This window comes from Nannobrachium achirus (genome assembly GCF_963921795.1).
Source record: "Nannobrachium achirus genome assembly, chromosome: 21".
Classification (NCBI taxonomy): domain Eukaryota; kingdom Metazoa; phylum Chordata; class Actinopteri; order Myctophiformes; family Myctophidae; genus Nannobrachium; species Nannobrachium achirus.
The window spans coordinates 36,155,169-36,170,948 of NC_137828.1; the positions used below are offsets into that span (position 1 = coordinate 36,155,169).

Consider the following 15,780-nt stretch of genomic DNA (forward strand, 5'->3'; position numbering starts at 1 on the left):
AATATTTCAGGGGTCCCCCAAAATAATCATATTTGAACTGGGCATTGAGGCATTACATTTAGTTTGACTCGGTCCCACAGATAAATATTGTGAAAATAGCTGATCTACAAGCTCAATTTCTACGAGCAAAATCTTTGCCTCTTTCTTATATTATTTGACAATTTGGCCTATGTTTGACCATTTTTTGGTATAGTTTGTTGATTACTTTTGATGCAGTAATGATCTTTTTTCATTTCTTTTTTTAGGTATTAAAAGGTCTTGAAAGTCCTTAAATTGTCACTTTACTGTCCGACCCACAGGTTGAGAACCACTGTACAATTCTACTGACAATACTACAACACTACTTGCACGTTCTACATTTGCCATCAATCTAACATTCAGCCTTCATTTCACACATTTATTCTTTTTTGAATATTATAGAACCTCTCAACCAAACATACTATATTGCTCATTTCAAAAACACAGTCAGTGATACGTAAGTGTTGTACAAATATGTACCGGTAAGTCAAAAGTAAAGATTGGTAGATGACAAAAATAACAAGAAAACATTTAAGCTTTGGAATACATTTGTCAAGAAGAGTTTGACTTGGCTTTAACATTTCTTTATGGTCCCACAATGCTGTCTTTGGCATGGAGGTTTCCATACATGACCTGTGCTGTACAGTTAGCCTACTGGGCGTCTAGGACCATGAGATGAACAAAGACTCCAGCGGACGAGATGACGTCGCCTGCCTTGGTGAGCAGAGGGATATGGCGATATCCTGGAGAACAAGAGGAGGGAATTTAAATAAGTCAGTGAAACTCACTTCATATGTTCACAGTAATATTTAGCAGTGGTGGGAAAAAGTAGACAACGTGATGTGTTGTGAGCTTGTATATCGGCTATTTTCAAATCGCCAAAGATGAAATGGGGCTGAAGTGGTATGTTTTGTAATAATAATCACAATTAAACAAATTAACTAGTAACGAAAGTTTTCAAATAATTGTAGTGGAGTAAGCACAATATTTGTCTCTGAGATGTACAGCGTAGAAATAAAAGTATTAAAAACTGGAAGTTAATCCAGTAAAGTAAAAGTACCTCAAAATTAATTCCTGTTGATTACTCGGTAGTGGCTGTGTTTTGAACAATGGCTCTTTAAATTCCTGGTTTAATACTTTTTGTTGATCCTTGCGTGTGCACCTACAGTAGCAGGCAATTCTTTTTAAATGCTGCAGTAGAAACCGCTTCTGCCTGGTACAGTAGATAATCTTTTTATTCGATTTTTTTGATTTTTACTATTCACATAGTGCCGTGATGTCTGCTACATCTTTTTACTGTTGTATGTCTTGATTCAGATTTCGCCTCAAATGTATTTTAAATATTGTTGCACCTAGTCATTATGTATTGACAATAAAACTGTCAATGCATGATTCTTGCCTCTAGTTGTGCTGCAAGTGAAATTACTTGTACTGAGTAGTGATTCTTCCTTACCGTTCTGTATGCTGGTGAGAGGTAGACAGTATTGACCTATGAGATCATTCTGGGATGTCGAGTCATGGTCTTCCACCACAAATCGCACCATGACTAGTTCTGGGACCTGGATGTCAAACTGGAAGTTCTCATTCCACTGAGGGTTGAACCCTGCAGAATAAAAAAAACAAGTGTCAGTCCTGTGTGTGCGTGTGCGTGCGTGCGTGCATGCGTGTGCGTGCACAAGTTCACTTACCATTGTTTTCAATATGGTGTGTTTCCTTGCTGGTGGTGTCTGCTGGGACGCCATAGAGTTCCACTCTGACCAGGGGGTCCACAATGGACTTGTGCTTGTCTTTGTTCACTTTAGGCAGCTGCTGGGCTGAGATCACCTTTTTGTATTGATACATATAAACACACACGCACATTCATTTGTGCATTTCAACAACACCAAATGCGAATAACAAAAAACATTCCTCATAACTTAACTGAAGATTATGGATAATCAAACAGAGAGTATAGTACTCTAAGTGCATTTCTGTGGTTGGAACAATGATCTTCTTTCATTGCTCGATAGAAAAGATAAATCGCTAACAAACAATTGATGTACAATTAACACTACTGACTTCAAGCAGAAACGGGAACAGATCAGCTGAGGCACTGGGGTCTGTAAGCCCCGTAAAGTAAAGGTTTAACTTGTAAAATGGGGGAAGTATGATTTGGAAAGCTCCCTCACCATCAGATGGAGGACTTTCTTCTTCGACCAGGGCCCATTGGCCAGTGCGTTCGGATTGAACTGAGAGGCCAGGTCTCTCAGGAACTCAGGCTTCAGGAAGTAGCCACTCATGCCATTGGGCAAAAACCGACCCTGGTTCAGGTCCATCTCCTTGGAGGCCGTCTGGAAGTTCAGTGCCACTAATAACAGAGAATGGGAAAGGAGTGTGGACTGTGGATGTAATGACAGAGGCAGCCTGTATGTCCTCCTAACACAGAAGCACACCTTACTACGTCATGTTCACAGTGTTTTCCCCCCCAAATGCCTCTTTTACATAGAACCCATATGAGATCCAGCCGCAAGGCAATCTGGGAACCAATCGTCAAATGAAAACCAGCGCCCTCTCTTTTTTTATGCCTTGCGGCAAAGGTCGTCTGAATCAGGAATCGAACCCCCAGGCATCCATGCCTATGTGGCAATGCCTAAGAGGTATGTGCCTGGACCAGTAGGCCAGCGGGCACCCCAAAAATTAAGATTTGTTTTTTGGCTTTTATTGATTGGACAGTAGACTGACAGGAAATGGTGTAGAGGCGGGGAGTGACATACGGCAAACGTCGTCCGGATCGGGAATCGAATCGGTGATGCCGTCAGGCATCAATGCATATGTGGCAATGCCTATGTGGTATGCGCCTGGACCAGTAGGCCAGCAGGCGCCCCTCAAAATCTGTCTTGAGAGATTAGCCACAAGGTGCTCAGAATACAGCCATCTTTAAAGACGCTACACTCAGCTACTTATTCTTTTCCTTTTTTTTTCTTTTTTAGAGCAGAGCACCTTTAAAACTTTTTCAGATAAGCTCAGATAAGCTCATGTGACATCAACAGCAAAGAATATTCTGTTCAGGAAGCGGGCGATATTCCAAGGACCATCAGATGGCGACAGAGAAAGTGAAGCTATTGGTGTTGATAAATGAGTCTCATCACTGGCAGAAGCACTCTCCTCCTCTTTAGTGTCTATCTCTAAAGCCAAAGCTAAGCAGCATCCTCTTCAGCATAATTGTTAAAAGACAAAGTAAATGCATGTATGTGTGTGTGGCTAACCGACTAACGACTGAGTTGCTAGGTGTCTAGGGCCGGCTACAGACCTAAAGGCACAAAAACGAGTGCGTGTCGTGTGGGGGAGGCGGGGGGCAGGCACAGCGCAATGCATTCCGGATGGGAGTCGAGTGGTTTGAAGTCGAGTGCGAGTCGTGTGGTGTTGTGTGGTTGCGTCCAACTTGCTCACGACTCGCACTAGACTTCAAACCACTCGACTTCCATCCGCAATGCATTGTGCTGTCTCTGCCCCCCGCCTCCCCCACACAACTCTCACTCAACTTGTGCGTTCCAGTCTGAGTGCAGCCTCCGACCACAATTAAAATCAGCTGAACTGTTTGTTGCACTTGTTCATATCAGCACAAAATGCACTTTTTCCGGTCTGAACAAGCTCGGGTGTGCGTTATGACCCTGGGTCAAATGTGTGCCTGTGCATGTCTTTCTTAACCTCTCTGGTATGTGTGATTGAGTGGTTGATTGACTAGCAGCTGGTGTGTGACTGAGTGGTGTCTGAATGGTTGACTACAAGGTGGAACTAGCTGGTGATTAGCTCCACTGACCACTGTCTCCAGTTTCACCTCTGTCTTCCTTTGTACTGAATGTTTCCTTTGTCAGGTAAGAGTAGGAGTTTTGTTTTGTATTTCATGGTCCCACCCTGAGATAATGTTTTTTTTTTCTTTTTTTTTAAATCTTAAATACGGTATATAACACATCTTTGACATTTGGGTTTCGAAACTGGTGTTAGCTGGATGTGTTTGGGGACTGAGAAGGAGGGAGTCCATTTTTATGTTGCACCTGGTGACCCCCAGGCTGGGGTCGTAACACTGTGTCAGAACAGGGGTCCTCAAGTTTCTACAAGGGGGCCGCCAAATCTTTGTGTGTTTTGTACATGAAAACCACTTTACTGCCCCTATTTATCCCTATTCATTGAAAATAGATCTACAAGTTCAAAAGTGTAATCTATATCGATTTTTTTATATTTAGTGAGGGGTCCCTGGCCCTGCTTAATCTCTCTCTCAGTTAAGGGGTCTTTGGCCTCAAAAACATTGAAGACCCCTGATCTAGAACAGAGGTTCTCAACCTTATCAGGCCGGGGCCCCCCAAAATAATCATATTTGAACTGGGGACCCCCCCCCCCCGCCTTGATAAGAACTTGGAATGTATGAGTTAAGGCATTGCATTCAGTTTGACTCGGTTCCACAGATAGATATGGTGGAAATAGCAGATCTACAAGTGTAGATCAGTCTTATATTAAATTAGAAAAATCATGTGGGGAGTCTGGGGACCCACCACAGGTGTAGAACCACTGATCTAGAACCTTGAGTGTACTAGGAGCTTGTGAATATGAGGTGTGGCAGAGTTACTGTACCTATCTGGCAGCCAGCGTTCCACATGGGCACAGGGCTGTAGTTGGAGGAGTCAGTCCTGGAGCCTGCAGGGTAGATCCTGCTGAGCTTGTCCATGTTGTGGTGGATGTAGGCTGTGCCTACGGTAGCACATTGAGGGGAATACAATACAATGAATGGCACTGCTAATGAAGAAAGACTGTATGTGAAGTAGAACAAAGACGAGCTGGGATGGGATACAAGTCAAAATGTGCTGTTGATTAGGGCTGCCGAAATCGTAGTTGACCATTAGTTGTCATACAAATAAAAACGATTAATGGCTTTAATTTTGTTTTGGACATTGAGCAATGAAACATCCAGTATAAATAAATAAAAAATCTTAGAATTTTATGCTTTTCAAAACAAATTGCTCAGGGCAGATATGAAAAAGAAATAACTTAAATATACAAAGAAATGACTAACAATGACTGCTACTCTTAATCAAAAATAAATAATGTACTATGGTAAAAATAGGCCATATTAAATAATGTTATACTTTTTGGAAATGGCCAATCTACAAGCTCACTGTGTGTCGCATCACGATGCATTGTAAGCTTGCAGATCTGCTATTTTATGTTTGCAAATGTGTGAAAATGTTTCAGTATGGAGAGGATGATCTAAAATGTCTTGCGATGATCTAAAATGTATTGTGATCAATCAGGCGATTATTATGTAATAATTGTGACAACTATGCCATAGGCTGAGCGATCCCATATGGCTTGTTGGGACAAATAACTCCCTGATGATTAGTCAGTGTTTACCTGAGGTTTCAGCCAGGTTCAAAGCTTTGCTCTCCTTGAAAGAAGACATCTCGTAAAAGGCCAAGCTGTCCTTGGCCTGTTCGAATCCATTGAAGTGGACACTCTTGCAGTAGACGACCATGTCGGACAGTTCTTTGGCCAGCTTGATCTTTGATGTCTGCAAGGACACAGGAGGAGTGATGCAGGGATTAGTATCTACTATTGTTGTGACTCGGTTCTTAAAACGTGTATACAAATAAAGTTTATTATTACTATTGTTGGTTTAGTATTCCTTCGTTGGGGAGGACCCCCACTATGACAAGAACATGGAATTGTAGGCATTACATTTGAAAAATAGTTGAATTTGTAGATCGTCTATTTTAACAATGTGTGCCTCTTTCTTACGTAATATTTGGGCAATTTGGTGTTAAAAAGGTCTAAAAAGTCATTAAATTGTCACGTTAGAAATGTGTACCCTAAGTACAGTTACTGTATGTTGGTTTGTTTACTGTTGATTGAGAAAACAAAGTTGCACATTAAGCTAATCATCTGGGGACCCCTCAAAATAATGTGGGGTCCCGTCTCCTCCACTCTTGCAGTGTATGAATATAGTATATACTCACTCACTCACCTTAGCCTTGGCTTTCTGTCCGTTCTCCTTGGAGTCTGCAGCCTCGTCCTCCTCTGAGACACTGTCGTCTTCTATACTGCCGTTGTTGTTAAAGGCTGCATCTAGCTTGTTAGACCGTTTACCCTTGATTAAGAACCGACCTTTCAGCTCCTGCACAGGGAGAGATGTTGAGGATGTTTCATTTTCAGACACAGGCCATAAACATCAAATTGATGATGACATTTGATTATAGACTAAATTTGTCGGAGCACTGAAGGCATATGAATCCATTCCCTTTCCCCCCCTTTTTTTAATGAGCGGGGCTGAAGTCATTCCCAATGAGAGAGTTAAGTTACACTGTATATACAGTTCAGGAGACGATCACTTGGGTTAAGATATACTTTATTGACCAGAATGAAGGCAGAAAGCAAGCATCACACAGCATGGCATATTGAGCACCCTACTATAGAGACAGCATAGAATCTAAGCCTATATCTAAGCGCATAGTATTGGCAGCCTACCTTAGCTCTACTATAAGACAGCATAGAATCTATAGCCTAAGTTAGCATGGTTTGGCATGGGGTTCTGCCTCGGGCCATGGCTCGCTGAACCCACGATCCTCATGTTACCATGAGCATCGAGGGCATAATTTAATTACAGCGAGCCCTGGCCCGATACCCCCCGAGGGGGATCTAAGGCAGAACCTGAAGGTGGCGCTGGGGTGGTGGCGGGGCAGTGCTATGCAACAAGACTGAGTCCCACCATCTGACTTCCCTAAGAACTATGGGTAAGGGGGGGGGGGGCAGGACCTAGTGACCCACCCCCCTCCGCGCGCGCGCTCCCTTGGGACCGCCCCCTGAACTAGCTTTGATCCTTACGAATCGTCGCACTATTTCAGGAGACGATCACTTGGGTTAAGATATACTTTATTGACCAGAATGAAGGCAGAAAGCAAGCATCACACAGCATGGCATATTGAGCACCCTACTATAGAGACAGCATAGAATCTAAGCCTATATCTAAGCGCATAGTATTGGCAGCCTACCTTAGCTCTACTATAAGACAGCATAGAATCTATAGCCTAAGTTAGCATGGTTTGGCATGGGGTTCTGCCTCGGGCCATGGCTCGCTGAACCCACGATCCTCATGTTACCATGAGCATCGAGGGCATAATTTAATTACAGCGAGCCCTGGCCCGATACCCCCCAAAACTACAAACCCCCAAAGCACGCCAAAATCTCAGAATCCCATGCCAGTGCTAGCCAACTGCGAGGAAGGCAGCTCTGCTGTGACTCTAGCGATTAAGTTATCATTACTGCGGGGCAAACTATGAACTGCCTTTCCTGCTAACGCAAAAATATAATAATTAAGCATATTAGCATCTGGCAGAGCGAATATTACTAAGGCAAAATACTAAGCAATGATATTGGCAGCTTGCCAAAAACGCTATAAGTACTGCTAAAGCAATTTAATAATTAAGAATGTTAGCAGCTGGCAGACCGAACCAACGGTGAGGAAGGTGGTACTGCTGACTATAACGATATACTGCAATCTGACTGAAGCCATACTAAAACACCCTAGAGAAAAGCGGGAGCAGCAACATGGACGTATATATATATAGACAGCAGAACCAGAAGCAGCGATGAAACCTTTAATTCATATAACTACAGCGCCATACAGCTTCACATCCTACCTAACTAACACCCCAGCAACCACCTAGCTTTTGCATGATAGAAATATTGGAGCGCGCAGCAACGGGCCACGCAATGCAATGCGTGGCCCGCAACCTATCAGGGGCGCATGCCCCGAGTAACGCAACAGAAGCAGCAATAAAACACGCAACCTATCAGGGGCGCGTGCCCCGAGTAACGCAGCAGAAGCAGCAAAATGAAACCCTATGGAACAACCCTGCCAATAGTGCCTGCAGCACTATTAGCATCAGCAGCAGAAGCGTTAACTGAAATGCGTCCAACTCCGGCTTGGAACCATTACGCTTCGGTCAGTCCTGTGTTGTGTGTGCTTGATAGCTTGGCGTGCAGGATCTTGAGTTAGCTGAGGGCACCAGAAGTGCTGGTGGTGTGGCTGCTCCGATCCGGAGAGAATGCAGAGTGAAGAGGGGCGGGCCGCAAATCTGGCAGCTCTCTCCGGGGGTCGTGTGACGAGGACGTCGGGCAGACAGCCCGGTGTTCAGCATGGACATGAAAGGACAGAAGGGAGAGTTAGTTCTGCGACTGACACTGGTGTACCTTCCCTGCTTAAACTGCGAGCTGCAATCTTCAGAGGCCATGTGCTAGTCGCATCTTAAGCCTGGCCTTGGTGACCGCATGTGCTTGCCGCAGAAATTACAATCTTAGCTTTAGCTGACCATAACAATGAAACCACGCCTAAGGTCGCTGACTTTTAAGATCACAGAGAAATTTTCGCAGCCCACGGAGCGCTCTGCTGCAGAGTCTGCTGCTGCACATATGAGAATCTCCACGAGATACCCGTCTTGACCTTTAAAGGCAAGCTATGCAAGCCTAGAGAGCGGCTAAAGCCCAACATTCAGTACAAGTAAGTCGCTGCTATGTAACTATGGTTGCCTATTATTAGCAAGCTTAGAGAGCGGCTGAACGCTCACAGAATCGAACAAGCAAATGCGTTGCTATTTACCTGCTAGAGTGAGGCTCCTCAGGGCATCTGGGAAAGCTGCAGCTGGCGCGAGGAATGGAGTTCCCACCGCTGGTGCTGGAACTGCAGCTTCCCATGTTCCCTTGCGACCTGGCGGTGGCGACGACGGTCGCAGCCTGACAGCGCCTCCGGAAGATGGGCCGGCACCACAGGCTTCCAGCACGACGCAGCGCTGGTTCATGCTCATGGTAGCAGCAGTAATAGCATTAACTGATGCTGTAGCGGGCGGGCGGGCAGCCGGACGGGAGGGCCGACAGGCAGGTGGGAAGGCAGGCGGGCGGGAAGGCAGGCGGCGGGCTGGCGGTAGGCCCTTCCGTCTGCTGAATATGGCGCGTGCAGGCGGGCAGGCAGGCGGGCGGGAGGGCGGGCGGGCAGGCTGGCAGCTCATGGTAGCGGCAGAAGTAGCGGAAGCTGTAGTAGCAATGCCCTCTCCAGTGCTAACCGACTCCTGACTGATCTCATGGAATTATGCAGTAATGGACGAAACTATAAAGAGAAACATGTTAGCAGAAAACACTCAGCCGCTGCAGCGCGACGCTGCAATGATGGCATGCTGTAGCAGCCGCTATGCAGCGGCTCCGGCAAGAAGCTGAAAGGACAAACATGATGTTAGCAGCAACATGTAGCAGCCGTGGCCCGAGCTATAAAGAAAAACGCGATGTAGTGGAACATGAAGCAGCTTTATCATGAAGCTGCAGTGCTAACCTGATGCCGTGGCAGGGGGCATGCCGCAGCTCCGGCCTGGAGCTGTAATGATAAATATGTTAGCAGAAAACCTCAGCAGCTGCAGCGCCATGCTGCTATGGCGACCTGCTGTAGTAGCAGCCAGAGCCCTAGAATGGAGAGTTGCGTCACTCCCGTTCACTTCGTGGGGCCAGGTCGTCTACGCACACATCTATTGGCGTATAGTGACAAACGGCCAACCGGAAGTTTACAAAATGCATTGAAGTCTATGAGGTGTAAAGTGACAATGAACCACGTGACCAGCGCTGTTTCTGACCCCGCGGTGACACCACTCTCTGATTATACTGCTCTGGTAGCAGCTATGCAGCATCTCCAGCACGAGCTGAAAGGATAGAAATTGTGTTAGCAGTTAGACATGTAGCAGCCGCAGCAAGAAGCTATAGGGTAAAACACGATTAGTGGAACATGTGGGCCTGCAGCCACTCCGGCCTGGAGCTGAAATAATAAACAGATGTTAGCAACCAACAAGTATTAGTTTTAGCATGAGCTGAAAGAAAACATGATGCAGCATTTTTACAAGCATCAGCCTTAGCTGTAATTATTAGCAGTTATGCTAGCACGCAGCCGCAGGTTGAGTGGAGCTAACAATAGCTGAAACTATAGGAGACATTGTGGTATCTGACTGTAGCAGCGGCAACAAGAGCCACTAGCACCATAATGTGACCATTTTTGCCTCCAAGATAGCAGCACAACGGATAAGGAGAAATCCTGGATATGAACATGATGTTACAAACGGACATGTAGCAGCTTAAGCGTGAGCTGTAACCAGCACTGAAGCCAAGTGCGGCGGCTAAGGAAACACTACTAGAAATATAGTGTGCTATGTGACCCAATACTATAACCATCCCTTTTACTTCTGATACACTGGTAGCAGCTTTAACATACAGCAGTACCGATAGCTTGATGGTGTAGCAGCACACTCGCAATTTCCCAAATTGCACATTTCTAGTTTAGTAACAGACGCGTGGGAGCTGAGCATGCACTGCCCAGATAAGCATGGTGTCAGCATCCTACAAGCGGTAGCATCAGTTTTAATTTATTTTACTTAGCATTTAATAAGCAGAACAACTGACAACTTAGAACTTATCAAACCCTAACTTAAAGCTTGCGGTGCGAAGAAAGCTGATGAGCTGCAGCTGATGGATGCTGAAACTGAAGAGAATATTTAGCTGGAGCTACCGAGCATTTAGAGAAGACTACGATTCCCTGCATGCACTAGCGAGTTCAACTGGTGACGTCAGGACAGACAGGCACGACCTGCGTTAGCGGAAGCAAAACATTGTTTGCACGTAAACTGTGGCACCTATGAGCTTGCTGGTTTCCTCCTCTCAGGAGCCCATGCAGACAGACATCCTTTATAGGCTTCTCAAAGAGAGGCGATTACTGTATTTAATAATTCATCCCGCGAGGGCTTCTACGCCACGGTAACTGGCAGCAGCCCTACTGTGGTCCAAGAAGCGACAGAAACCATTTAGCTGCTATGTTATAGCAACTAGCACCTCATAAGCAGCAGCTGTTAAGACGGCCAGACAGTGCAAAAAGAGGAAAACATACACATAACCCGAGGCGAGGCAGAAGCAATATAGGCCCCATACTAACTAGATTAAGCACGCTGCGGGCGAAGCTTGCTACTAGCACGACGCCGAGGCTTGGCATGATAGAGAACTACATTTCCCACACGCAGCGCTTAGTATTTGCTGCCGAACGTCATGCCGTAAATCACCGCTTGACGTGACTCGGCTAGCTCAGGAGCTAGGTGAACGCTGCCGTTTACAGACACCTGCACCCTACAAACTGAATCCTCCTAGCGTGATTCATTACCTGCTACGGGGCTGTGTTTTCACGCGGGCCGCCGCTCTATGCTTTGACATGGCTAGCACATTGATTTACCAGCTAACAGCATCCTTACCGAAATAGCCGGCTAGCAATAGCCACCAGCTAGCTCCTAGCTGACTGTACATTAAACCTGTTGTTCCGCGCTAGCCGATACGGCCCGCGCCGTTGCAAAGTACTGACATTGTTATCGACAAACCCAACGACTGAGATTACTTTAACTCATGGTAGCCCAGTAAAGGCCCACCAGGGCACGAAATAAGTTAGCATTTAGCCCGTAGCCACAGCCAACTTCTATGATACTGAGTTTACCTTGCAACTTTAGCAAGCCTGTAGCACCTTTGAAATAGCTTTAGCAACAAACAACTGAAAGTACAGAAATCAGCTAGGCACCAGCAACGATAGCAAGAAATCTGAACCTTGAAACAGCAGTTTAGAATTCAGCGATTACCAGAATAACAATCTCAAACTTCCCATACACCTGGCCAAGAACACAGCTTCTTAGTTTGGCAGCTAAGAACATGAATTGAGCGATAGTAAAATAGCAGAAACAGCCAGAAATACTCAGCCAAGTTAGACACCCTGTCCAAGCGGTGGGCAGCAGCACAGCTACCTGCAAGCAACAAGTGTGGCACTTGTGTGTGTACTGCAGCGTGGTAGCAGCAGCAGTGCTATGCAACAAGACTGAGTCCCACCATCTGACTTCCCTAAGAACTATGGGTAAGGGGGGGGGGGGCAGGACCTAGTGACCCACCCCCCTCCGCGCGCGCGCTCCCTTGGGACCGCCCCCTGAACTAGCTTTGATCCTTACGAATCGTCGCACTATTAATATGTGCACATACAGAGAATGCCACATTGCCACAGGCATTCATGCCATGGTAGTATTTCTGAGAATGACTGCCCATAGTGGCACTGGAACCTCACTGAAAGAAGATTCCAGAAGCTATTGTCTCCCCTCTGTGTGTGTTATACGACTCTTATAAGACGTTTTTTACTGAAAGCCACACCTCTAGATCTAGCCGCTGCTCACTACCACAGAAGAAAATAACATGAATAACATGACAGAATGCAGTGATGAAAGAAAAGGCGAGATGCGCATAAAAAGATAAAGCAGAGAAAAAGTAGCATAAAGAAAGCAAGAAACGAAAAGGGTTGCAGGGCAGATACTGTACATAACAATGAATCAGCCGCATAATCAGAAAAGGCAAAAAAATAAATCCATATTTAATAACATCAAGACCAGCTGAGTACATGCCCTGCCATGCATACCTGGTCCAAGTCCTGTTCCCATGTAAATTAAATTCCTTTTGGCAACTCGGTCCCTGCAGCCAAACAAGGTGTTCTCTCATTCACTGCTCGGGCTCACAGACACATCTTGTAAGGACTCGTCCGCTGCCCAAAGGTTCTCTGACTTTCACTAATATAAGCTACTAACATGCAAAACCGTGTGCCGAATTCTCATATGTTTGGTTGTGTCTCCAAACTCAGCAGCATGTTGAGGTGAGAACTTGAGAACTACCTGACAGTGTCTAAAGACACTTTCAGACATGCGCTGTATTATCTTCCATTAAAAACGTATGTATAAACGCAAAATTCCTGGGGCGCCCGCTGGCCTACCGGTCCTGACGCATACCACATAGGCTCTGATGCCTGACAGCGTGTCGTGGGTTTGAATCCCGTTCCCAACGACCTTTGCTGTGTGTCTCTCCCCATCTACTCTCCCCGTTTCCTGTCAGTCTACTGTCCTATCAATAAAGGCATATGAGCCCCCCAAAATAAACGCAAAATTCCGGATCAGTAGGATCAGACACGCAACATTTTTATGCGGGCAGGACCTTTGACTTAAGTCTGGGTCATTTCTGATTTGACTCAAACCGCCGATTAACCAGTGAATTTACGCTCAGCGTGGAAGTGTTGATGATGCTTCTGTTGTCGAAAGGTGGAGCCTCCCCTCCTCCCAAGGTGTTTGGAGAGAGACAGAACTGAAAACCAGTTTAATCATTCTGTTTCTTATTAGCGTTGGAATATTTACAGATTGAACATAAACGACTCTTTACTGCTGCAGTAGCATAATTGTAGACAAAGTACAGTGCGCACTTTGCTGTATATGGAGACCAATGTTCTCTGAAGAATATTGTATTTGATCCTCGCATCTCCCTCAGGCTGTCCCTGTGTTATATTTACGTGAGAGTAGCTAATGTGTGCGTCTACAACCCAGACTACCCAGATCAAATGGAATTTACCTCAATGTGTGAGCGCATCTGAAACGAACATTCTCCTGTTGCATACTAAATGTGTGATCGACCCAACACAAACTCCCCACCTGATTCCCCAGACATTTTCTAGTGTTCACATGTGAAAGTGGCTTAAGTTGTTTGTTTGATGTTTGCATAATGAGGATCCGCCCTGATTTCACTAACGGTGACTTCCATTCCCAGATGAATCTTATACTGTCCTCCTCGTCAAGTAAACAGGAAGACCTCAGACTGGCTGAGTTTATTTTGGTAATTTGAGAGTTAGAATTACGGGTTGGGTCCGTCTTTGGTGTCTGTTTCAGGTCGAGGATTAATGAGAGGCCCCAGGCTTTGTGAGCAGTCTATAGGATGTCTCACTAAGCGGTGACACCTGTCTGACCTGCCTCAGGTGAGGGGGAATTGACGGTCATAGTGTCACATGGGTACAGTGGCACATTTCTTTGGGTCATAAGAAGGGCTGTACCGATATCCCGTCCCGCAATATTAAAACGTGACAATTAGGGCTGTAATCTAACCCTGTTTTAGGGATTCGAACTTCGGGGGGGAGTTTCAGAACGGACCATCGAACCTTCGATTTTTAATTACTTTAATAAAAACCGAACAATCGAACCATCGAACGTACTGTACCTTTAACCAGCTAAAACAGTGTAGGAAATGTGTTAAATGCGCTTTTAAAGTCCAATCCACTTGGAAAGTCCAATCCAATCGGAGAAAATGTTGCGCTGTTTGTTGACGAACAAGCTCAATGTATAGCGGAGTTGCACGGACGATGATTAGACTTGGTGACTGCGCCGGAACGCGTCGCGTTCGGGCTGAACAGGTCTCGATGTAACAACCCCAGAAATTGCATTATGGATCCTTTAGGGGTTTGCAATCCATATTTTCTCATGCTTAGGAGAAAGGCTATTTAATCGTTGGGTGCGTGGATGGGTGTTCGCTGTTCTAGAGCACAAACACAGTCTGTCTGCCCAGCTCTGAGTGCTCTCACTCTAACTGTCATCAAGCGTGTGTCAGCGAGGCTGGTTCGCGGCCCCAACAGGAGCGGAATTGGAGCGGACGGTCCTTGATCACTCCAAGCTGTTCTGGCGCATTTTAAAACTACTTATTAACGGTCACCATTAACTGTTAGTGTTTACCAGTAACCTATTTCGTATTCTTTCTTATTGGCTTGGATATCTCTACTACTGTGATATTCGGATAGGCCTATCACATTCTGATAATTATTTTTCGTGGAAAAAAAAAAGAAAAGAAAAAAACCTGAACCCATTAATTTAGAACTTCGATTGCCAACGTAACAAACGAACGTTCGAATCCCCGAACGTTCGCTTGCAGCCCTAGTGACAATATGTATCGGTGTGACGTCATACTGTATCGCGATATATATATATATATATTATATATATATATATATATTATATATATATATATATATATATATATTTTTTTTTTATCAAACATTCTTTTTTGGGGGGGCACTGAAAGTTAGAGGAGTTCTTACTGTATGGTGTGTTTTATGTGAAACGTGACTGGAGTGAGACTCCAGTCATGTTCAGTTTAGAGTACTGCAGAGGGCAGCTGTGCGTGTGTCTGTGTCCAGCTGATGCTCATTAATGTTACAAGTATCAAGGCAATCATGTTTCTGCACTGTCAAATAGGCCTACAGTACATCTAATCTATAGCATCAAAGCCATGGACAGTAAAAAAACAACCCGTGTCTGACCTACCTCAGGTGAGGGGAAACAGACGGGCATAGTGTCTCCCAGGGGCTGAGTGAGGAGAGCACTGCCCAGGATGGAGGACATGTGCTGGGCCATCAGCTTCTGCTGCTCCAGGCTGCAGTGGTTCTCCAGGGACAGGATCACTGGGTACTCTGAGGTCTGAGAAAACAACAACCACGTTGGTTCAGGCCACACAATAGTGAAGATCTTTTGATGTAATTTAATATTTGAAATCCACTTGTTACTTTGCTTTTTTTGGCTAGATTTTGAAAAAAGGATTTCTATAAATAGCCATCTTTAACCATCTTCATTTTTCTTTTCTCAATTGCACAAATTTAGCACTTTTGGTGTTTTTTTTTATGTACAGTAAGGGGTACACAAACAAAATGTGCTTCAACTTTAATCCAGTGGTGTAAAGTAACCCTAACCCTAACCCTAACCCTAACCCTAACCCTAACCCTAAATACATTTACTCAAGTACAGTACAATTTTGTGGTATTATTACTTTACTTGAGTACTGATTATTATTACAAAACACACTAACCACTTCAGCCCTATAGATATTTCG

General features: G+C 45.1%; 1 protein-coding gene across 1 annotated transcript in view; it reads right to left on the bottom strand.

Moving 5' to 3' along the window:
* Nucleotides 1-359: 359 nt before the first annotated feature.
* plcd1a (phospholipase C, delta 1a) overlaps nt 360-15,780 on the bottom strand; it is a 43,084-nt gene continuing 27,663 nt past the window's right edge. The window contains exons 8-15 of the mRNA XM_080751482.1: nt 15,219-15,371; nt 6,014-6,163; nt 5,404-5,560; nt 4,627-4,743; nt 2,187-2,365; nt 1,707-1,842; nt 1,472-1,621; nt 360-761 (exon numbers count right to left, since the gene is read on the bottom strand). Of these exons, the coding sequence (XP_080607608.1) occupies nt 670-761; nt 1,472-1,621; nt 1,707-1,842; nt 2,187-2,365; nt 4,627-4,743; nt 5,404-5,560; nt 6,014-6,163; nt 15,219-15,371 (1,134 nt within the window). The 3' untranslated portion in view covers nt 360-669. The remainder of the gene's footprint in view (nt 762-1,471; nt 1,622-1,706; nt 1,843-2,186; nt 2,366-4,626; nt 4,744-5,403; nt 5,561-6,013; nt 6,164-15,218; nt 15,372-15,780) is intronic.